Genomic DNA, 25022 nt, shown 5'->3' on the forward strand with positions numbered 1-25022 from the left:
CCGGTCCCGGCGACCTTTGCCGCATGCCCTCCGCCCTCTCCTTGCCCTCTTTCCTGTCTGCCTACTGTCACAAAAAATACGAGCCACTAGTGCCGCAAAAACTCTTTGGAGGAGAAACGAAAAGTAAACATGTAATAAGGTGTAATGACATCCAATATTTATCAAAGTGAAGTGTGTTTAGCAAATTACCATCCAGTTGCTGTCATTGGTGACCTCATCTCTTGAAGTAAGTAATGCCTCGTTTCCAATGAGCAGTACGGCATGGATTGGTGTGGCTTTGTATGCTATTTTGTCCGTTTCCATTGTAAAAATGGGCTACAAAACTGGTTAGCCAGTTGCTAACCAGTTGCTAATCATTAGCAACTGGCCAATCATTAGTCAGTAATGTGAGTCAAGCTAGCATCTGTTTTGTAGACTGCATTTGATTATCGCTAGCCTCTAATCTAACATATTGAGACTGTTGAATCACCCTCCTTGTTGTCAACGTAGCATCAAAAGATTGACTTTTTCTCCTTCTCACAGCATTTTCAAATACTATCCTGCATGACACAAAACCAGAGCTAGGTCAGCACAAAACGATGCTATTTTCTCAGTGAAGCTATGTCAGAAGCAGGTCCGCCTTTACTTGTAGTTTCAGAAGTAAAGCCACACAAAAACTCAAGCCAAATTTAGCACCCATAAATGCATTCCTGAATGTGACCCATATCCTTTAAAATACACCTGAAAATAAATTCATTCTGTTCAGATCACAAAACAATTTTTTTTTTTTGGCTGTAGAACCACCTTACATTGAGATGAGTCTAAAAACGAATGAGTTCAGCAAAACTGGAATTCATTTTATACACCTCTTTAAAGCACAAGGGATATATGAAATATTTACTCTATTTGTGATAAGCAAAAAAATAAGGACTCTTTATTCTCTCTTATAAACACTGCTTTCTAGCCAAGTCCCGTCTCATCACATTCTCTTGAACCATGTGTTGCCTCGAGACCTTGATGCATCACAAGTAAAAGCTTTGTTGGAAAGAAAACAGTTCTATTGTTCCAAACTGTAAAAAAGGGACTGTCCTAATCCTTAAAAAGCAATAAATGGGTTTTGGCAGCTTTGGTGCCATTTGTGGTGCAGTTGCACAATTTGATGTTTCCAGAATAAGTTAGCTCAATGGAAACATGTGAATTTTAAAAGAAACAATACTTGTATTTTGGTAAAATTAGGTGGACTTTTTTTAAATGGCTGTAACAAAATTGGTTTATTTTTGCAAAACTGCAATGGAAACACTTTCACCACATCACACAAGTCACATGATCAAAAACCGGATATTGCCACTGGCGCAAACCACAAAGAAGATAACAGGAAGTAGTTGGTAGATGATGGAGCAGCATGTTTTTTTAATGACTTATCGTGCAAACAAACTCATTTCCATGTGATTTTAATTGCGACTCTTATCTAATGGAAATGAAATTGTGTTTTCCCATCATTAGCAGAATATTGACAAAGCGTGGTGCACAGCCGTAATGTGCACATTACGGCTGTACACATTGCGGCATTACGGCATTTGCCGTAATGCCGCAAATTCGTTCTTCGTTCTTTTTTTTTTTTAAAAGATCGAAGAATGTGTCTCATTCCCAGCAATAATTAAAAGAAAATGGAAAATACATTTACCAACATCTTGGATACTCCTCCCAACAAGACGGTCCTGCTGGTACAACATCCTAATTAATTCATTTGAAGGGATGTTTAGTCGAAAGTACCTGGCAGTGTCAGTGAGCGAAATATTAATTTGAGGGAACAAATTGCAGCTTTGAGCCGAGCTATTTTAAAAGAAACGTACCCTCGGTACCTGCTGGGCTGTGTAGTTTGCAATCGCTGCTTCGCTTTGATGATTAATCAAACAAAAACAGAACGAAGGAGTCTTGAGATGTCAGTGTGCGGTGTTTGCACCAAAGCATTTTGGCCGGCTCCAACTTATGTGCTGATGGATCAGTGAATTTGCACTGGAACTGAACGTTACTCAGGACAAACTAAAACCAACCTGAGCTTGGAATGGGCTTTAATCGTGCAGCTCTCCCCTGCTTCCCCTGTTTTGTTCCTCTCCTTCCCTACGGGTATTCTCTTACCTCCCGAGTATCCCAGACACCCCGGTGCTGTCTGCATGACAGCGCTCTGTCTTCCTCCCGTTGGGTTGCCATAGAAACCGACGGCCATGGAAAAGTACAAGCGGGTGGATCGTCTGGGAAAAGGACAGCAATGGTCGAGTGCGAGACAGGCTGGCTGGATTCAGGGTGTAAGATCGTCGATGCATTTGGTCACAGTCATTTTGTCACATCGTCAATGGATGCTGTTGTGTTCATGAGGGGTACGCATCATCACTTTTACAACTTTTGCTTTTCAACCGTGGTCAAGCTTTTAGATCACATCAGAAACATTAATTTGCTGGACAGAAATTGAAATGTTGAGAGAAAGTGAGGCATAATCCAGAGCAGTAGTTGGCATGTAAATGATTCTGTCCAAGGGTTGCACGGGGGGAGGGGGACATTTAAAAGTAATGCCATGTTATGTGGAGACATCACGTGTTATACATGATGTCTTGTAAAGATATTCAGCTTGGATGAAGGAAAGTCATCGACTCAGTGCAATGGACTGGACTTCCTTTGATTGATAATGTTTATTAATTGAAATTATAAGCTGATTCTCACTGCCCTGTCCGTCCAGTTCCTTGTTAAAGGAGCGGTATTATGTATTTTCCATGCACAATTTATAGCACAATCAAGTAAATATGTTATCTTCAGTTGTTATAAAAATGCAGTGTACATCAAATATGATTTCTTTTAACACCTCAAAATTGGGCCTCTGTCTCTGCTCTTTCTGAAACTCATTAAACTCATCACCACATGGCTCCTCTATTGACCCTTTAGCAACATTTCCACCAGTGTTCCAGCAAATAGCTGATGACTAGTCTGAAGGAGTGGAGTAAGAGGAGTAGTGGGGGACGGCTGCGCCTTGAAGTCAGCGCTAGGTCTAACCAGGCATTTTGGAAAGCTGAATGGTTGCCTGGTTGCCATGGGAGATTAAAAGATTTATCAAAAACATACCTTGGGTGTTTGAGGAGGGAATAACGTTATAATATGATGTAAAGCTCAAAAATGTTGATGTTACATAATACTGCCCCTTCAAGTAACACATCAACCGTGATTAACTGCAATTTTAGTACTGAGACTTTTAAAGTAACTTCAAAAGGACCTGTCTGACAACATGAAGTAAGCGGGAACAAAATGTAACAAATCATGTCCCAATCTAAAGTCATCTAAAACAGGTGGGAAACAAAGAAATCCATCAGTGTGGAAAGGGTTTTAAAGTCATTTTCTAAGGCTTATGAAAGCCATTAACCACAAGAGAAAATGGTGGACCTTCACAGGAGTTGACAGCCTGCTCAAATTACTCCAAGAGCGCATCGATGAGGTAACAGAAGAACATCTAAAGCTCTGCAGGGCATGACTTGCCTCAGTTAAGGTCAGAGTTTATCGTTCAACAACAGTAAAGCGAGACTTAAATGGCATCCATGGGAGAGTTCGGAAGAGAAAAACAATTAAACACAAAGATTTGTTTCAAATGTTTGCATTAAAAATAAACCTCTTGATGTTCCGAAAGCGATTTGGAAAAACACTCAGTGAACTGATGAGCGTATCCTGGTTGGCATCATGTCGCATCTTGGATAAAACCATCCGAGCCACCACACCATCCAATGACATCAGTACTTTTCCAGTTGGTGCTTCCACTGACAGACAGAGAGACGACAGCGTGCTGACGGTAGCGTTAAAAGTCTGCGTCAGGAAGAAACCCGGGGTGTTCTCCGCAACGTGGAAGTGTTCCACTGACTAGAGGAGCGGCTTGATACAAGCTCAGCGTGCCGTGAGAAATGAATCAACCCATTATGCTGACATTCGCAGCGAGGAGGTTTTCGACTTAAGAGCAGGAAGGTTTTTGGAACATGACAGAAACCAGCCGAGTATTCTCTCTATTCTCTGCAGGCAGCTGCGGCTGCTTCTGAAGTAGGAAATATGTTTGAAGCTTTTTGATAGCCTGCAAATCCCTGAGCAGGGAAGAAGTCTCATCAGACACAGAGCAGTAAGCAAACATCTGAGCAGACAAATGTAAATATCCTAGTGGACCGAAATACACTGACTCGCACGAGTATTCATGCTTCTAACTTTTTCACATTACAGCCACAGACTTCCATTAACTTTATTAGAATTTAGTCTGACAGGCTAAAAAGTAGTAGATAATTGTGAGTAGGAAGGAAAATTATCACATCTTTTTTTCATTAAATTAGGAAATGGCAGCATATATCAGGGATAGGTTTTTTTTAAGTATAATATTTAGCACAGTGGTGCATCAGCAGTGATTAAAGTGAAAGAAATTTGAACAATAGTTATAGTTTGCCTGTTCTGGTAACTGATTTCATGTCACGAACGCAGCAAATCAGCCACGAAAAGCTTAAAATTAGTAAAATAAAGTAAAAAAAACAAAACAAACAAACACAAAAACAAAATGAAAAATGTTTTATGGTTGCCTAGTTAAATCCTGGATTAGGCCAGACTGAAAATCTTTGAGATTTTATTATCAAAAAGATACTTCAATACAGTAGTTATATCAGGTATTGCGATTTTATTGCTTAACAGATCTGATGCGCTCATGGAACCGGCACTGAAAGAAAAAATAATAATAATTTAAAAGTAACAATGTCAATAATACTGTTTTTTGATTATTTTTTTTTTTTAGTTTTCCCCAAACATCATTAGTTTTGGCCAAAATTGTAATCCAAGCAGTTAACGGTTTCCAAGTCCTACCCAGCAAGAGGACCCAGCCCTGAGTCTGTCTACTTCTCGTCCCCTTTCCATTTACACCGAAATTCACTGAACAGCGCTCTGTAAAATGTTTACAGCTTGGATTAATGGTTTATTACCTAAACCTGATTTAGATTTCTAACTTTTTCCCTGACCCGTTTGTGGTTGTAACATTAAAAAGTAATGAGAAAGTTTCAGATTGAGAACTGTATTTTTCTGCTTTTCAGTGTTAGCATTTAGCATCAGCAGAGAGGCACATAGAATTTCTGCCGATTTAAAAACAAGACTTCATACTATTGAGTGAGCTACCATAAAATAAAAAAAACTTAAGTAATCCTGGTTTAAATTTCTAACTTTGTCCCTCCCTGATCCGTTTTTGCATGCAACATGACAAAATATGAGAAAACTACCAGATTTAGGACTGCATTTTGCAATTTAGTAGTTTGCAAAATGCTTAAAAGTATTTTTGCATTATTGAGTGAGCTACCTAATAGACAAAACAACCAATAATCTTTGTTTGTGTGCATTGGTTTCTTTTGGGATATCTGGTCCAGATTTAAACGGAGATGTCAGTCTGCTGCTTGTTGCTACAAATCCTTCTCAATTTCACTTTGATACTAATTGCAGGAAAGAGACATTGACTTCTCAAAAGCTTTTCTTTTTTTTTTGAGCAACTACACATCTCTATTTAGGGCATCTTCAGAGGGATTCGGTCATCAATAATAAATGGCTCGGCCCTGTTTTGAGAGTGCGCTGGTTTTAATTTTGATCACACTCTTGCAGTCAGGAGTGCGGTTCTTGTGCTGTGTTTGCAACGTGTGATGCAACTTAGTTGTCCTATTTTTCGGGGTCCTTATATTACCCTTGTGTTACGACCACGAGTGGTTTGAAACTCCCTGCGGCGGTTTGATGAGCGACGCAGCGATCTGGAACAGTTCTGCATCCGTTGGATCCGTTTCGAGTTTGATGATCTATCGTCACTCAAGTTTTTTTTCTTTTTCTTTTATGTTGAACAATGTACAGAAAGGAGGAGGTGGGAAGGAGGTGAAGACTTCAGATAATAAATAATATATTCAGAATTTTTCTGCCAACTGCACCACATGGCGTGGCATCCCAAATGTTTCACTTTGTGACCAACATAATTCAGCTTTTTGCCATCATTGCTGTTCAGAAAGGCCGCAGCGTGCCAGAGTGTTGACTCTAGGTTTAAATCCTGAATTTCTGCTGTGCTTTGCTCAATGTCAGAGTTTAAAACAGCATCATTTATATTTCTGTCAACAGATTTCAAAGCGCTAAAGATGCAAGTGGGTGTCTGATTCAGGCCAAATCTGTCAGTTAGATTCAGTAATGTTGACTGCTACTATTTCAGAGCTAAAAAAAAGTCACTTTTCTTTGCTGAATTGGCTCAAAAGATTAATTAACTTGCATTCTAATAATAGACAAGAGAAAGTGTGAGGTATCCTTGAATAAAATTTCAACTTGAACCACACTCAAAACGTCTGGCTGATTAGTAATAAAAGTTGTAGATGAAATACTGCAACTGAAACGTTCACATTTCTTGTGGTTTTGTTTGAAATTGAGATTTACAGTAAAAAGCTGTGTAAGCTCCATAAAAAGAAAACAACTAGCTACTAGCTATTCTTAACTGCAGTCAAAGTATTATTTATTGCGCAAAGCAGTTTGGTTTTTTTTTCTTGGTCATATCCATTTTAAGTAACATCAGCTGTTTTCCATATTGTGAAATCTTTGTCTATATTCTGCTAATGTGAAGGAAAAAAAACAATTTACAAATGCAGTGTTTCTATTAAATAAGAATTGAAATTAAAAAGTCACATGAATAAGTTACAGAAGATATATTCATAATTCATCAGTCAGCTGTCAGAGATGTCGGCGTCTTATTTAGGCTTTCGAGCAACAAGCCCCTTAAACTTGAGTACGGCTGCGTATGCGGCAATTTGGGGAAATTGTAGTCGGTGATTTTTACAGAGGTGCTTTGGATTCAACATGTTGGAATGACACACAGCTGTTTATGAAGTGTGTGATGCTGTGAGAGCTCTGGTGGATCCAGCTGCACCTGAAAAATGAACCGAAGACGAATCACCATTCTCCAACTACTTCATGTCGTCTTCTTTGTCATTTTCGGCAGCAGCAACAGACGCCTATTGTTTACGCAACTCAGGTGATGTGAAAAAAAAGTGTTAATACAGTTGAAACGCCACCTCATCCTAGCGCAAAACCTTCAATGAAAAACTTTTTTTGTTTTGTTACCTAAATTGCCGCCGTGTTTCCAATTAAGCAAATTTACTTTTGGAATTTCAATTTGCGCAATTTTACGGTTAACGGAAACACGGCTACTGAAAACGTATGAGCCAGGTTATTGCACCAAAGAAGACGTTATCAGACGCTGACTCCTGAGACTTAAACATAAATACTCTCTGCTCTTCAACAATCACCTGGCTGAAGAGCCGCGAGTACAAATTCAATAAACCAAACCTTACAATGAGGCTCTTAAAACAAAAGCCAAGCAACACAACATAACCAAGACGAAATACTTGGAGCGTCAACGTTGGCTCTGTTGCTGATTAAGCTTATTGTTCTGCACCGTTTTAAATTGCCTTGTAATCACAGCCGTCGTTGGAGAGATTGATTTCTAATGTTCTGCCCAGGTGGCTTTCATTTTCCGCCATATTTCCCTTTTCTTGCCTCCGTCTACTGACAGCTTCGGCGTCGCCATCCAACCGTTCACTGCAATTAAGAGGCGTAATGACACACTCCTGTTTTAAAACGAGCAAAACAGACGCGTTCGGGGTTGACTGAACGGGCTCCGCTAAGCCACAACTCAAGCTGGAGCGGCGGCAGCCCTTTGCGGCGACAGTCGCATTAGAATTCAGGCTCTTCCTCGCTCTCGTGCCCCGCTCTGCACACTCCGAAACATTCATAAACGTGACAGTGACCGCTTCTGGGAGAAAAATGCATGGTCGTCTGTAAGGGGGGAACAATGGAATATTAAAAGGTTGGAGAGCAAAAGCGGGATGAGAGCGAGGGACTGGTGTGAGGGCGGAGGGATACGACGACACAGAGGAAGTGAGGTAGACCACACGGTGACATTGAAAGAAGCTGCATAAATTGCAACCCCAACTTCATTTTTTTTTTCTCTTCTTAAATGCGAGTCGTCGTCCCTCGGCTGCCGGCTGGCATTGTGTGATTGCCCCCCCACCCTTCCTCTACTCTCTTGGGTGCCACAAAAAATGTCCCCCAAGCAGGCGTGAATGAGATCTTTGTCATTTAGCACCGGAGAAGGACAGGTCGGAAGTGTCAGAACGAAAACGAGAGAGAGATGGTCAGAGAACATGGAGGGGGAAAAAAAAGAAAATTTCATTGTTACCGAGAAGAAATGCAGGATAGATTGAGAGGAAGAAGGACGAGAGAAAATTTACATTGGAAAACATTAGGAAATTCTATTCAAAAGTCCAGGAAAACTGCAGGTAACGTCTGATTTTCAAAATGTTGCCATTGCGTATCCCATCTACGCAACATTCAGAGTCACTGCAGGATTAAAAGGATTTAATATTTTTCTGAGTTAAATAAAAGACGACAACCCAACTAAATGGAGAGGCCAGCGTTTGAAGGGCAGCCTTTCAAAAGACTGTTCACCAGTTCTCAATTTTCTTCTCTATAAAAGCTTCTCTGTTGTGTTTGTAGGTCCACCTTTAGGTCATTTCCCACATTTTCGAAGATGATTTCATATTTAGAGTTTTTTTCCTTTGTGCCCTCTCATGTAAATAATAACCAAAAGACGTCGAGCTTCTAAAAAGGGACAGTTTGATGTGAGGTTTTGTTTAAAAGGTGACTGATTACATGACCTTTTAAACAAAACGGTGATCTCTCAACAAAAAAGTTCTCTCTGTGAGATCATAGTTCTGTTAGGACAGTTTATATTTGTTTGGTATTGACCGCTGAACACTCCCTCTCTGAATAGCTGCTAGCTTTAGCCTCTGGAACAAACTAAACACGATTTATATTAACTGTAAACGCCATGAGAATTAAGCCACACTTATTACATCTCGATTCTACGGAAGGGGATTAGGGCCACTGAAAAAGAAAAATTCTTACTTTAATCTTCTGAGATCCAAAATCTGAATTTCGAGAAAAAGTCTAATTTTGTTTTTGGCCCCAATCTTCTTCCGTATGGTTCCTCATTTGCTGGCAACAGATGGAAAACAATCCACTGATGGCAAAATTTGTTTATCTTTAACCCTCACCAGCTTAAGCTCCATTTGATTAAAAAGGTAAAGGCGCAAACAAGCTTTAAAGTTACGTGTCCCTGAAACAGGGAATAAACCATCAAAAAGGGGGGAAAACAACTTCACACGGTAAAGTGAACATCAGCAGATGTTCACTTTCAAAATGTTTCATTTTCCTTTTCATTGGTTATCAACATATAGAATCAAATATAATATGTTGAGGCATAGAGATAGGCAACCTGCAAAGGTCACCAGCTGACCTGTGGTTTCACCTGAAGCAACACCATGACAACAAGACTTCCTCAAAAGCCCAGTCCGATCAAAGACGGTGTCGAGCGCGACGTGTCAACTGCGCGTCAACCCCGGACACAGCCACCCGTCCCAGCTCTACGCTCCTGATATCTGATGCAACAGAAAACACCAAGGAGCCGAGTTCTGCCTCTCTGACCTGACAGTCCCTGCCAATAAAAGAGACCATTGTTCTGTGGTATCAGATCACAGAACTCCACCTTACGCTCATATTCCTGCGTGCAAACACGCCACTCTGTGCTTCAGACCGATGGATTAAGTGACGGGGACGAGTGTTGCGTAGTAAACCGGGCTGCAAACAGGATCACTTCCAATTTTCTCACTTCATCAAGTGAGAAACATATCGGCATGAAACGTTGAGTCTTGATCTTCGGCAGGAGGTACGTTGGACATGGATTCACACTGCCTGAACCTTTCCACATTTTGCTCATTTTGCGACCACAAACTTCAGTATCATTTAAAGCTGCAGTATGTAACTTTTTTTTTAACATATTTGTTCAAACAGTCACTGTTGTTACAGTATAGTACGAGACAGGATGTATATATAAAAAAAGGAAAATAAAATTTTAAATACTAAAAACAGGCTCCTCTGCCTTCACAGGAAGACTACTTCCTGTCTTCTTCGTCATGGTTTGCGCCAGTGGCAACATCATGTGACTAGTGTGATGCAAAAAAATAAAAAAATAAGTGTTTCGGTTGCAGTTTTGCCAAATAAGCCAATTTCAAAACAGCCAAAGAAACCACCTCATCTTAGTGCCAAAACTTTTTAATCCAGAAATGATTTTTTTTTTCTTAATTGTTGTGTTTCCATTAATTTTAGAAATGTCAAATTGCGTAACTACTTTGATATTTCCCTTCCATCTGGATAGAACTCTGAACACGCAGAATTGCAATCAACACCTGGGGAAATACATGTGTTTGTAGGAATGTCAAAGTCAAATTTTAATTAAGAACCTGTGGCAAGAAGTGCATCGATTTCCTTCTTATTGAAAGACAGGAAATCAGGTTAATCAGTTCATAGGTCCAGATGTACCACATGTTTTTCCTCAATCAGGAAAGTAATAGCAACTTCCGATACAAACACAGACGCTGACTGTAGGCGTATGGGAACAGGAGAGTTTAGAGGGGCGTTTTTGAGAATAGAAGCACAGCAATAACCATCCTGGGGTCAGCAGGAAGCTTTGTTCCACCTGGAACTGAAAGCCTCCTCATGAGATCGGCTGAAAGGCCTGAACCTTCTGACCTGAAAGATGACTAAAGACGGCGTGTTTCTGAGAAGCTGGAGCATTGAGTGCATGGTGGCCTATTTTGAGACATAAAAACATTTTATTGATTAGGTTATTCCGACATTTTCTTCCCAGAGAACCCTGTCATAATGCAGGAGTTGTGTTTAAAGCCTTGTTGAACTGCTCTGACATGGTTGCATTTGTGTATTCACACCAGAAACTCTCACATGGCTGTAATTCAGCAAAGAAACGTCCAAAAAATATCTTACTAAATAGTTGAGCCTGTAGCCTGTGCATTTCCAAATTTAAATAAATACAGAGATTATATTACTGCATTCATTAGTTGTTTGCTTAGCTGTGCGAAACACGTCAGTATTTTAATTTTACTCAGATAAAAAAGCCATATAGCTGAAGATAGCCTGGTAAAAATCCGTCTCTTGTTCTACGCTTCACTTCCTACATCCAGTCTGGACCCTTGGCTATGGAGAAATGGTGGCTTTCTGGAGGAGTGGGCTGTTTTCAGGTTTTAAATTTTACCCAATTGCTAAAGTGATGGCTGTAATGTGCAAGTTCTGACGCTGTGAAGCTTACCGGAAATTGTGTCCGCTGTAAGCAACGGTCCTCCACTGTGAAATAAGGGCCAAGCTGAACGAGGAGAACGTTCATGTGAATTCAATATTTGGAAGCGACTGAACGGCTCCGTGAACAACTTCTTCTTCTTCTTCTTCTTGAGTTCTATTGGCAGTTGGCCGCCACCTACTGGTAATGAGCAGGGCTGAAAATGTCTTAATTTATATAAGTACTATCATATTCTGTTAATCAACTTTATTGATTGACATAGCCTAAAAATGTGATATTTCTACTATCTGAATTTGCTTCGTTCACTTCCTCCGCTGACATTGCTAAAACTACCGGCGGACTACAATTCTAAAACAGCGCAGAAAAAGCAACGTCATTGTTCACAAATTCTCCTTCTGTTCGCTGTTTGGCCCAGAAATTCTTTTGGAGGAAAGTAAGCAAATGGGAGAAGGTCCAGACTTTCTGTAAAGCGAGATTAGAGTCGCCCAGAATAATGTAGGAAGGCAATGGCCAGGCTGAACTAAAGATACAAGTTAACCTGTATCAGCCTAATTAGTGACTTAGTTGTACTTCTTTGGTTATATTTCTCAATACCATACAATATAGAGAAGCTATAGAAGTAGTTTTTATCTACTATCAATGTTTAACTTTGGCATTACTAAAATTCTACAGAAAACTAGTATGGCAGGTGCAAAGAGCCCATACTTTAGTAGTAGGCTTTTTCTTAATAGCATTAGACCGTTGATGTATAGACAGTGCCATGTTAGTAGGTAGAAAGGTCCTAAATGCAGAACAAAGCTGTGGCTAACTAGCGAAATGTGTTCAAACCAGGAACTTACAGGTTGAGAAGGCAGGAGATGAACCATGGAGTCAGATGGGCAGCGTGACGGAAGGATCCAGAAGACAATGGAAATTTCAGGAACTCAAATAGTGAGGAAGAGACAAAGCACACCACAAGAACTAATGAGAGGCAAATGTGAAGAATCAGGTAATGGGAAACAGCTGTGAATGGGGAGTTGAATGATAAACTAAAGCAAAGCCTTGTAAACAACGGAAGAGAAATAAATACAAAACGTACAAGAGACAGAATACCAGAATAAAGGAGGAAACTAAATGTAAAGGAATTACCAGATACGGCAAGAACTAACAGGCAATACTAATGAGACAAGATCTAACAGACCTGTATAGCAATAATAACTGTATACTGTACACTATAACTGGATAGTGACGTCTGAGGCAAAAATGTAATATAGAGCTTGCAAACTAGATTTCTACAACACTGTTTCTAAATATCTCTGTGTGTCCAGAAACTGAGATAATGCTCTCTGGAAAGCTTTTGTTTTAGTCTAATCTTATTATCATATCCTCTGTTTTTAGAGGATAAGAGGTGTGAACGCAGCAGTGGCCATGTTTATCCCTGAAACCTGAGAAGTTCCTGTCACTACACACACGCACAAAGCCTAACACACCCATATTACAGGCCTTGCTGCTCTTACCTTAGCTCAGGTCCGCGTTGCCGAATCACATTCCAGGAGACAAAACGGTTTCTGTGTTTACGGCGGTAAACACAGAATAGAGGGAAGCCAGCTGCTGAGGAAGAGCGACGCCGATTAGCTGTAACTGCAGAGAATTCAGTGGGAAATGTCCGATCTGCCTCTGAGGCGTAAAAGGTTGCGTATTTATGTAGTTTGAAGAAATGTTTGGTCTGCTGCTGTTGTCCGCAGAACCAGCATTGACCAGAAATGCAGTTATTCTCAAATATCCTATACATTTTTCCTGTTGGTAACAAAAAATGTAAAAAAAAAAAAACAAAAACACTTGAACTGAAAAGAAAAATTGAAACTGAAAAAATTTATTCAAAAACTACTTTTCAGATTCAAGGTTGTTGTTTTTTTCACTTCTGAAACCTTTTTTCAATTTCAAATCTGTTTCAATTTTTTTTTCTTCCGAACAAACTTCATGCCCCCGATGTAGCTCCATAATTTTCTATCAGAAACAAACTTCTCGGTCGAACGAAAACTATTTTCAGTGTAAATCGGTGTGAGAATAATTCTCGACTTAACTAGACGATGTTTTAAAAAATAATAATAATTACATGAAACATTTTTAACAATGAAGACACATGGGGCGGCGTCCAAAACGGGATAAAGAAGAGCAAGTTGCGGCTGTTCTGAAAACACAGGTGGAGAACGGGCAGAAAGCCTGACTGATTTTGGGATGCGCTGTTTACTAACTCAGTTCATCTGCAAATAACTGCAACATCTCCATTTGTGCTGTTTTTTTCAACTGTTGTTTGACTCCCGGGGCCAAAAAAAATAATCCCAGTGTAACAAACGGCTTTATCTCATGCAAAAGAGGAACTGCGCCTTTCACGCAAACAGAGGGAGGTCAGGGATTGGCTGGGGAACAGGTGTCCCTGCTGCTGCCTGGCCTATCGCTGACCTTGGGGGTGGGTGTGCGACGAGGAAGTCGAGTCATCTCAGCTGCCTGGCTGCTGTTATTGTCGGCTCACCTGTGTGTGGGTGTGTGTGTGTGTGTGTGTGTGTGCACAGGTGACGGGACAGATAACGAGCGCGGTGCAGACAGCCTGTCTGTATGGAGCCGTCTTCAGCGTACAGAGGCAGCATACTGATACTGATAAGGCGGAGGACGTTTATTATGTGTGAGTGTGTGGACAACAAGAGGCGGCACAATTGGACCTCCGCTTGACTGAGACGAAAACTCGGATTAAATATGTTCCCTGCTTCCTGGATCACGTGTTTGAGCATTTGCTGAACAGGAGGAAAGTATTGAATTTAAAAGAAGAAAAAAAAAAAACCCATAGAGCCCTGGAGAGCTCATATATAATTTGTGATAACTATGTCTGTGATAGAGTAACACAAAGTAGCGCCAACAGTTGAAACCAGATATTTTGCATACACTGTTAATCTAAGCACAGAACCTTTTCTTTTCCGCAAAGATTCCTCAATTCGTAAGGAAAGTGTTTCACCGTGGACACTGGCTGCATTTCCATTAGAAATGTGCGTAAAAAGTTTGGTAATACTCCGCTAATGTTAAAAAACAAACAACAACACAATTTCGCAATTGTGGCATTTCTGTTAAATAACAAACGCAATAAAATCTAATTACTTTGTTCACGTTTTAATCCATTAAAAACATCATCCTCCCACCACTTCCTGTTGTCTTCTTTGTCTTTTCCGCCAGTAGAAACATCTGGTTGTTGATCATGTGACACTAGAAAGTGTTTCCATTGCAGTTTTTCCCAAAATACATGAATTTCGATAGGGCTGGGGAAAAAAACACTTCACCTAGCGCAAAAAAAAAACAAAAACAAAATTGAATCAAAAAACATGAGGGTTTTTATTTTCTTTGAAATTGACGCGTTTCCTTTTAGCAAATTTATCTTCGAAATTCCAATTTGAGCAATTTTATGGTCTGGTTGCACCTTCGGCAAAAATGTGAAGGAGGAAATAAATGCAAAGGCCATGCTGGAAGAAAATCTGGTACAAATTGAATATTGTTGCACTAGGAAGATTAGATACCAAACAATAAGGAAAGTTCAACCATCATCAAGATGAATCAAACTTGTATTACACTTAAAACATGGAGTCGTCAACAACGTCTGCGGGAGAGTGAGTTTTAGATTTCTTTAGCTCTGTAAGCCCCGGTAGAGGATGTGATTTCCCCGTCGCTTTGAATTTCCAAACGTTTTTTTTCAGCTGCAGCAGAGACCAAGGTGACATTTCTGCTTCTGACGCTAGCGCTCCTCTCTGATCGCCGAGTGAGGCTGAGCCAGCTGACCAGCACTGACTCTGCAGGGTGGTTGGCCCTAGGAATAAAGCAGCATTGAGCAGCAATAAGTGCTGCTCAATGTGTGTGTGTGTGCACGCGCGCGCGCGTGTGTGTGTGTGTGTGTGTGGTGAGGCTGCGATGGTAGTTAGGAGTGGAAGGTGGTCCAGCAATAAAGCCAGCAACCAAAGACGGAGTCAAAGGGCACGGAAGTGGAGGGGGAGCCAAATCTACTGACAGTGCAAACTTTTAACACACACAGACACACACCCATCCACAGAGAGAAGCAGTGAACTGCTGCTTGAAATACATCAATACTGCTCCAGTTCACTGCCCAGTAACTTTGTATTTAAGTTTAGATCTTTATAGTTTTTTTTAAACGCAATGTTTTTTTTTCTTTTACAAAAAAGTACTTATGTATACGTAATCGTGAACCAAAGACAGAATCAGAACTTCTGAAGAAGACCAACTCGGGCACAATTTGACACTTTGAAAATAAATTTGCTTTAAAACGGAGGACTGGAAGTTAGAACTAGTTCCTGTAAGAATGTTGGTCTTTGTAAAAGCACAGATGCAACCGACACACTTTGATAATGAAAACATCAGCACACATTGTGTCTATGAATCACAAAGACTACCAGCTACTAGAGAAGGTCTTTTTTTTTTTTTTTTTGCCTGGCTGTGCTTAAACACACACTCACACAATCATTGAGTGAACTCAAACAATGAGAATCTGCACACCAGCTTGTCGTGCTTATTGTCATCATTTCTTTGCCATTTGGGTCATTTAAATAGAAAGCGTGCAGCAGAGTTTATGGACTGCTGAGCAGATGGCTAAGTGTTCTGGGAGTTCAAAATGCTAACGTCACAATTTACTGGCAGATTGTGGCTGATCATTAGAGACATAACGTCCGAATACAAGTTCTAAGGTATGACGTCATTCTGCTCTGCAAATTCGGCGGCTTCAAAATGCAAGTTGTAAAAAGAAATATAAAGCGAGAGAGAGAGAGAGAGGCAGAGGGAGTCTTGCTAGAATTCAGAAATACAGTAGACCCAGAAGGCACAAACAAGTTGGCTTCAGTTCTAAGACACAGCCTGAGCAAAGCACCACAAAGCAATCCAACACTATCTCCCACCTACACAGCAGGCAGAAGACAAAACAGCGAGTGTGTGAACAATCTGTTCCCTGTTCTTGGTTCTGATGAGCTGTTTCACCGTCTGACGGAGCCTATTGAGTTGCGCCGACGCCAAATGTCCCTGAATAATGGGCTTTTCTTTGCCTACCTGTTATCTCTTTGAAGAACCGAAACGATCTGAGCAGGAGGCGGCCTCCAGGTGTCTGAGGGATCTGTGGCTGGACATGGAAGTGAAATGACGCTCCATGAGGGAATCTGAAACGGTGATCACCAAGCTGGAGATTTGATTTAGCTGTTGTTCTTTTTAGTTCTGCTTAACAAATCTCCCCCTGTAATTACAACAGGGCATCTATTATGATACATTTCTAACAGATTTGCGTTTTTTTGTTTTTTTTTTTGCAAATTTTTGGATAGTAAACATCTGAACAGCAAATTTCAAGTCTTGCCAATGATTGCCAACTGGATGGATTTGACTGGACCATTCTAACACATAAAGATGGTTTGGCTACGTATGCGGTGTTTTGGGGAAATTGCAATTTTACAGAAAAGATGTGGATTCAACACATTTGAATACTAAAATTTTTCATGAACTGTGTAACATACCACCATCCTACTGCTTCCTGTTGTCTTTTACAACATTTTCATCAGTAGTAACTTCCCACTGTTGATCACGTGACTCGTGTGATGGGGAGATAAATGTCTCCGTTGCAGTTTTGCGAAATACATCTATTTTGATACGACTGAAAAACAACTTTATCCCAGTGCAAAAACTTTGAGTTTCTTCTAAAGTAGCACATTTAGTTTCGTAATTTAAATTTGCGCAACTTTGTGGTTAATGGGAACGCAGCTAGTGTAACCTTTGAGCAGCTGACCTGCAGGAACTCTTTTTTTGCCATTGGTCAGCACAGCATCTTCCCTGTAATTGCTAAAGAAAGGCATCGCCATAGCATGATGCCACTTCCTCCATGTGTCACAGCGGAAATGTGGAAAAATTGGTTTCATCCAATCAGACCATTTTCTTCTTTGTCTGCTGTGTCTTCTACATACCAAAAAGTATGAAAAGTACCAACAAAGATTTAGTAGGTAGGCAGGTTTGACGTTGGGTACAATACAATAAACCACTCCTTCTCTGGAGTGGTTTAAGCTGTATGAATCCTTGCACAAGGCACGTACAAAGTTTTTTTTTTTTTTTTGTAAGTCGGTTGAAGTTTTGTGTCAAAACAGCCGCAGTTGAGCTGCAACAGGAGGCTCTGCATGTCTGGATTGGATGCTCTTCCTAAATCACTTGCAGCCACTTGCGCCTGCTGCCACGAGTTCACACAACTTTGTCCCGATCACAGACAGCCGCCGACGGCGAGAAATTAGTTAGCGGTCATCCGGCACTCCCGAGTCTCAGCAAAGACTTCTTAAGTGATGTTTGAAGAGCAGCTGCAGCGGCTCGTTCAAAGAGGTCTGTCAACAGCAGCAGGGACTCTAACTTAAATTGTCTTCCCGTTGATCTTTCCTCCCAAGATTGGAAGACGATTTCTACAGAAAGCTACGAATGAAAAAGTTAAAACGTTTAAGCGTTTTTTCATACTTTTTAATTGGTTTTAATTTATATTTGACTACGCAAACCAAAGCCTGGAAACAAGCACACAATCTTGTGTTTTTATTTTCACGTGTCTTGTGAAATTCTTGGAATTTTCAGTAGACGGGGTTCAGTGTCAGGGCACCACCAAAGTCTGTACAAAGTATACAGGCAGAAAAAAAAAAGAAGCTAACTCTTTGTCGTAAAATGGTGCTTACTTGAGGCTCCCTTTATAAACTCATTCCTGTCCAATAAAGTTTGTTTTGTACGCATCTGTTTAAACACAGAACATAATCTCTCTCTGTGTCTGTCGACACCAAACTGGGCTTTTTGACGCTAGAGGACTGTTTGTAGACAATTAACTTTGCTATCAATTTGTAAAACTCCACTTAAAAAAAACTAACTCAACTTTGCCTGACATTTCTCTTCAAAATACTCCTCAAGAGTCCATCAGACATTATTTTTTTGCAGTAAATCTCAGAGGATGCACTTTTTTCCAGAGATTGTAGAGGAAAGCAACGTGGCAAACAAGGTAGCAATGTACTAGCTTCAGAATGTCACGTTAGCATGCTAGCCCATTCGTCTTAAGGTGAAATTTCTTCAGAAATTGGATGGACGAAATGTGAAGGTGGCCAAAAGTATATAAATGAGTCGGTGTTGAATATTATTTCAATAACCTGGAGGAAAAAAAAAATTAAACCTGGCTTAATGGAGAACATACAAGTTTGAATATTTTCCAAGCCGTAGTAGCAAAGGGTTATGAATCCAGTTGCATTTTTTTTTTTACATTTCTTGCAAAGCTAATGCAAGACTACATATCATGAAACCTGCGTGACAAATACTGTACACACCCATTACCGATGATTGTTGGTTCTTGTGTTTTCAAGAACCAACAGCTGCGTAATGGATACAGGCAGCAGCTGAAAGTGAAATCCAGATTTTAATTTTGAGCAACATTACGCTGATGCAGCATAAAGCCCTCCACGGATCAGCGAAGGTGCCGTCACACGGGCCCACTTTAATTGAATTAACTGGGGTTTTAGACAACAGAGTGGCCGAAGCCACGTGCGACGTTCACGTTACACACTGGCAGTTTGTGTAAGCGGCAGCAACTGGCAGAGAAATCCAACTCTCTGTGTGGCGGCTACATTTAGACCAGGAAACACGGGGCGAGCGGTTCAGCGGCTGTAAAGGATTGAAAGGCTGGAGACTGACTGAGTGGGAGCCACTTAAACAGGTCATTACCGTGACCCCACTGAGCCACAGGGTCCTGCCATTCATCTGCTGCTGCGGGAGAAAAACAGAAACCACACAAGACGCTGGCCTGGTTTAGTTTTTTTTTTTAGTTTTGTCTGTTTTTTTAATGGAATGTATCTTTTCGAGGTATGAAAATAAATCTCCGTGGAAATAAGAAATTGGACAGTGGTTCCTAACAGTGCGGAATGATGAAAACGGGAAGGCATGTCGGGGAAGCATCGCGCCGGCCGCGTCAGATAAAGGGCACGGCTCCGGCCCTGTGTGGAAGATGACAGCAACACAGAGGCATGTGCTGGATTAACTGCGGTACGCTGGTGAGCGGTGGGAGACCCGCCCAGGAAACAGGAAACATCATGAGCCACAGTGAGATAAAATACGTCCTGGTAGAAACACAAGACATTTCTGAAGTCTCTGATTGACATGTGGCACTGACTGTTGCTCTGCACCGCCACCTTTATATGTATTAATATGTTTACTTCCTCATAAAAACTCTCCCATGCCTTCAATCTGTTAAGCATAGAAGTGATTTTCTTTCCAAACATTACAAAAAAACTGAGCTGTAACAGAGACTAATTTGGATAGTTTTGTCCTTCTTTTTCCAATTACTAAAATGTAAAATTCTTATTAGATGGTTGCTGTTCTGTTATTCGAGTCATACAAAAGCCATCTGGATCTAATTATAAGTATTGGATAGGGATTAGCTGTCCCTCTTCAGTAAATTGCTACAAATCAGCAGGAGACAACTTGAAACAGAGACGGTGTAAAGAGGCTAAATTATAGAGATCAGGGAAACTTTTTCCTGTTGTGACCATCAAAAAGCAATATTATAGAATGACTTTGTCATCTTGTATTATGATGGTGTTATTTAGGATCCTGTCACACCAGGAGTGCTATCAACCAGAGTTAGCACACCGATTTAAGGAATTAACACCAAATAGTTGACAAGCTAAACATTGGCTGGCTAGGCAGCATTTTTGCTTTATTTTAAAATGATTCCACAGATGCATTCCAGTTTTGTGATCAAAACCAAGTGAGATTTGCCCAGTGCTGTGTTCGTTGTTAAGGCTAATAGTATTGCCAGGCATTAATTGCAATCCAAGTTAACAGCTTTTAGTGTAGTATTTGGCCAAATAACCAATAGCAACACTGTCAAAAACAGCTTGTTTGACAATAAAGATTGTCACACTTTTTAGGACAGCTATTGGTAAGCTAACAAATCAAACAGCTAGGAAGTTAAATTAGCTGGCTGCACAGCTACGTTCTGCCACAAAGAAAAACAAAAACTGACAGTTGTACAAATAGCAAACTTTGCTCAATTGCCAATTCTTACCCTATTGTGTATTCACACGCCACTATTTTTTCGTTTTACTCTTCCGTTTCGTACCTGTTCACACTCTTGTATTTGAACAATCCATTTTTTTTATAACTATTATGAGATAGCCAAGAACAAGACAACATTTCGGAAGTGCAACGAACAGTTGGACCTGAGCTAATTGGAAAGCTTTGATTTACCAAGTCAAAATTCCAACTTCAGCATACAAACCGAACGCATCGCAAGCTAATTTGCTTTGGCAAATCGCTCACATGCTAACTTATTTCAATAAATTCCTGGTTTCTGTAGCCAAGAGAAAGAGCTTTGGCTAAATCTCGTAATCAGAGGCACAACAAGCCTCATGACAACCATTTTGTTGATTGTGACGATTCTGGTGTGGTTCTGATCAGTCAAGGTCTAACTAAGTTTAGTGTGATGTTATGTTTCCACTAAGATTTAATCCAAGCATTGAAACGGTCTCTGAAGCAGCTCAGTTTTTGAAATAGTCACCTTTACCCTGGTTAAAAAGCCAGAGTACACCCATCACTTAAGAACATAGCAACAGCTTTCCCTTCAATTTACAAATGTGGCAAAATAAAGTTGCGGAAAGCAATCGAAGCACACAATGGAAACACTAAAATACACTGTTGAAATCAAGCATATAAACCCAACCGTTAATCCACAGAGCGCGATCAGTTTCTTGATCTGTACATGTTTAGTGAAGTGAGAGGAAACACTGCGCAACAAGAGAAATGTATCAAATGAGTCTTTGGCTCTGTTAGAAAATTAAACCAGAAGCATTGACACGTCTTATCCATAACGAGCTGGTTCAGCTAAGATACAGCGTCCACCCTAGGGAACGTTGAGAGAACGTTCCCTAAAAGCTACAGGAAGGACTGGCGTGTCACTGAGCCAGCCTTCCCTCATCATCATCTCTTGAAAGTTTCAGGCTTCGTAACCTTTAGGGAACGTCACCAAACGTTCCCTAAAGGTTCCAGTTTGTTAGATAGTCCAAGTCGACCGAATGCTTACCTCCAGTGACTCTCACACTTTACATTCAGACAACTTTTTTTATATATATATATATATATACATATATAAAAAAATATATATACACATCTAATAAATAACCCATTGCACGGTAGAATACAGATGTTTTCTCACATGCTTTTAGTCCATCAGTCTTTTGTGAAGCAAGTCTCTGTACTGAAAAGAGGAGTGGGGGGCCGGGAGGGCTGGTGTGTGGAGACCACATCATGATTTGGGGCGTGGGGTGTTCAGTTCTCCTGGAGAATGGAGCTTGGTGAAGCAGCAGCAGGGGGAGATGAAGCCCGGGTTCATTGTCTTCCTCGGCTGAGTGTCAGATTCACCTGCGGATAAGAATCAATTAGACTGACTGTGGTTTGCAGAGAGAGGCAGAGGAAAGGTAAAACTCCACTCTGGGCACAACAATAGAACTGCTTTTACAGTTATAGAGCAAAGGTAAGCGTAATTACAAAATCCATAGACCTAATGCCCATAGATTAAACTGCTGATCTCACTAAACCAGTGCAGGCAAAGGCTATTGTGAGACTACAAAACATATTGGCAATAGTTGTGTCTGATATTGTTTTCTACATAAAAAAAACAACCACCTAGAGTTTCCTCAACTCTAGGTGGTTGTGGCAGGGGTCATGCCCATGGGTCACCAGGGAAACAACAACAATCATCCCTAGCAATGTGTCTCATAGGAATGTGAAGATTTTACACCTTTTCTGCTTTAAATAGCCAAAAAATCAACTGAAATATTGTGCCCATCTGATTAGCTGCTAGCTGGCATTCCACCGCGCTTAGTGCTTATTCATGTTTCTAAAACTAAAAATAGAGCGATGTCATCTGTCAAGAGGTAAGGAAACTAATATTGATTATAACATTGTGGAGCTTTACTTCAAAAACTCTAAACTGTCAGTTTAAATACTTTGTGCATTAGCATTTCTAGTCAGTGAGAATTGGCGCCCCCTTGTGGTGCGTACAGTTTTTAAGAAGTATGAGTTGCATTTAACAGCTGTAGTTCAAAAGGCTACATATTTAGACTAGTTGGACTTCAACTGAATTTATTAACTTTATGAATTTTTTTAAACACATTTTGAGATTTTTAAAACATTTAGAATAAGATTTTTTCCAGAAAGTGGTCCTTGTCTGAATCAGCATTTTTGCTTTCCGTTTAGTGAAAATATTCACTAAGCAGAATACTTTGAACTGTCCAAGAGCCCTTTAGCGCCAACAGACTAACACCTTGTTTTGTTGTCAATTATGGAGAACAATGAAAAATGTATCAACATTGAATTATACCATAAGGGTAAAAAAAATAATTTTATAGTGATGTCATTGGAGTCATCTAAAACCAGATCTAGAAGGTGCTGCTGTGCTAGCTGGTGGGGGCTTGTATCAAGTCCAACCCAGGCCCCCCTTTAACTTTGGGTCGGCCCTGTTTGAAAAACAAAATTGAGCAGATGTGGCACTTGAATATACTTCCTGTCACCAGCTATTAAAAATAACAGTTCAAATTGTGTTAGAAGCTCACAAATCAGCTGCTGCCACAGAAAAGCCACGTGTGTGGAAATCTGAGTGGAGCAGCGAGAGCTGCTCTTACATCATGGTGCAAATTTGGAAGTTATTCTACGCAGCAACACCTCAGGAGCTCCCGCGTTTTAAATTACTAACTTGGCCTACTGCCCTTTTAATTTCTAAGCCGTTTCAATAAATATCTCTTAGACTTTGTGATTTTTAACAATTATTAAATTGAGTCAAAAAGCTTTTATTGTAATTTATAGTATGGCATGCCTGCTTTTTTTTTTTTTTTTTTTTTTTCACCCCTTATTCCCCCCGGTCCTTCTCTCATTGTCTTACCGCTGAAGGCGCGCCGGTGTGAGCGGGGCTCCCCGCGGGTCACGCCACGCTCGGGGAGCTCCGGACGGTCTTCTGCCCGGGCATCTGCACGACGAGCAGCTGCTGCTTCTGCCGGGTGGACTTGACGGCCAGGATCGCCTGCCGGTTCTTGTACTGGACCATCTGCAAGGTGATCTCCGCGTTCCAGCCCTCGTCCTGCGGGCACCTGAAGTCGATCTCCTTCCCCTCCGTCATGACAACGGTGAAGTAGACGTACTTGCCTTTCCGCTCCACGCAGTCCACCGTCTTCATGTTGGCGAAGTGAAGCTCCTTGACTTTGCCCGTGTCCCCGCCGCCGCCGCCGTGCTGCTGCTGCGGGTGATCGTGCTGCTTGGGCGGCAGCAGCAGCACGCCGTCCTCGGTCAGGACGCAGTGCTTCTTCTTCCAAAGCTGCAGCAGCCCGTCGCTCCGCTTCTCCAGCAGACCCTCCTTGTACACCTTCCTCCCGTTTTCCAGCATGTTCGGCCGACCGCTGCGGACCTCCAGCCTGATGGACGCACGGTCGCTGCTTGATCGATGGCGCTCAATCCCGGAGAGGCTGCGGGCATGGGATGCAGCTGTGGCTGCTGGATGTGGAAGAAGCGCCTGACTAGCAGCCTGCCTGCCGGTCACTGTTTGTGGAGCGGCTTTTGGGGGCGGGAGGGGTCTGGAGAAGTGCACCGCCCCCCTGAGTAGAGTAAAACCCCCCCGAGACCATGGAAGCGCGGTCATTAAGACTCCCCTTCATACTACACAGCGAGACCTCCATCTTCACTCCCCTGAGATTGCTCGCCTTTTTAAAGTTTGCAGGAGAAAATCTACTTTTTACTACAAATTTGAATCCTTGAGGCTGTTTCTACATCCATCCATTACCAACTACATGACTTCCACGATGTCGAATTTATTATATCACTGCTGCGGATCGCCTTTTCTTACTGTATATTTCTTGGTTGATGTGTTAGTGGTCATATTCCATTTCCAGTGCAAACCCCTTAAGAGTCCATGAAGTGCCATGTGTTTGAAATATAGCACCACAGCGCCCTCTGGCGGAATTCAGCGCGAAACATAAAAACAGCACGAAAGCACAGGAACTCTCCAGATTTCTCAAAAGTTATTTCTTATATATTTACAGCGACTTTACTCAAATCTCCAAAGTAATGTGTGGAACGATGAAGGTCCGTACAACAGTACAAGAATAGATTTGGTTTAAAATGTTCATTTTGTGACAGAAAATGTTCTAAATGTTTTTAATATATGGCTTCCAGTTTAGTTTAAATTTGTCATCTGCAAATATAAAAACTGTTCCAAAACTTTAGAGTTCATTACTATATGAATAAATCAGGACCCAGGATTGAGCCTCCACAATCTATTTAGTGCAACTTTGCTTAAATATTATTTTGTTTCTTGTAACATATTGGTACTGATCTTCCAGATGACTGGTTTACAGCTGTGCTTTACCTCCACATCTCTAGTTTCTGTAGTAAATACTCCCACAGTAAAATTTATTCAAAGCTAAAGAAATATTACAACCATTAAGGTGAATTGATTAGTTCTAAAACCAAATTGATGACTTAAATGTTTTTCAGTGAATCAATTTAGTCTAAGAAATTTCTCTACCATTGTTGAAAATTGGAAGATGCAAATAAACAGGTCTTTATCTTTACAAATTTCAGACAGCAATTCAATTAAATTTTTCTGACATTCCTATGAAACCGGCTGTGTTCATTCTCCTGAGCTGTTAAGCACAAAGTCTTTTTGTCTGCTCCAGAAAATGTTGCATTACACCATCTCCTGGTATAAAAGGTGGCACCCGATTAACAGCAGTTATCAAATTTCCTTCCATGATAC

General features: G+C 40.9%; 1 protein-coding gene across 2 annotated transcripts in view; it reads right to left on the reverse strand.

Moving 5' to 3' along the window:
• The window catches only part of phlda1 (pleckstrin homology-like domain, family A, member 1), a 90964-nt gene extending 65944 nt beyond the window's left edge, over positions 1 to 25020 (reverse strand). The window contains exons 1-2 of one of the 2 annotated variants that reach the window (XR_003598814.1): positions 23157 to 25020; positions 21432 to 21637 (exon numbers count right to left, since the gene is read on the reverse strand). Coding sequence is in view for 1 of the 2 variants with exons in the window: in XM_028043299.1 (XP_027899100.1) it covers positions 23196 to 23906 (711 nt within the window). In the remaining variant the exon portion in view is untranslated. Of the gene's footprint in view, positions 1 to 19022; positions 21638 to 23156 lie in introns of those variants that run through there. The other variant, XM_028043299.1, reaches the window with a different exon arrangement.
• Between the last annotated feature and the right edge of the window lie 2 nt (positions 25021 to 25022).

The sequence above is a fragment of the Xiphophorus couchianus genome, chromosome 17 (genome assembly GCF_001444195.1).
Source record: "Xiphophorus couchianus chromosome 17, X_couchianus-1.0, whole genome shotgun sequence".
NCBI classification, from domain to species: domain Eukaryota; kingdom Metazoa; phylum Chordata; class Actinopteri; order Cyprinodontiformes; family Poeciliidae; genus Xiphophorus; species Xiphophorus couchianus.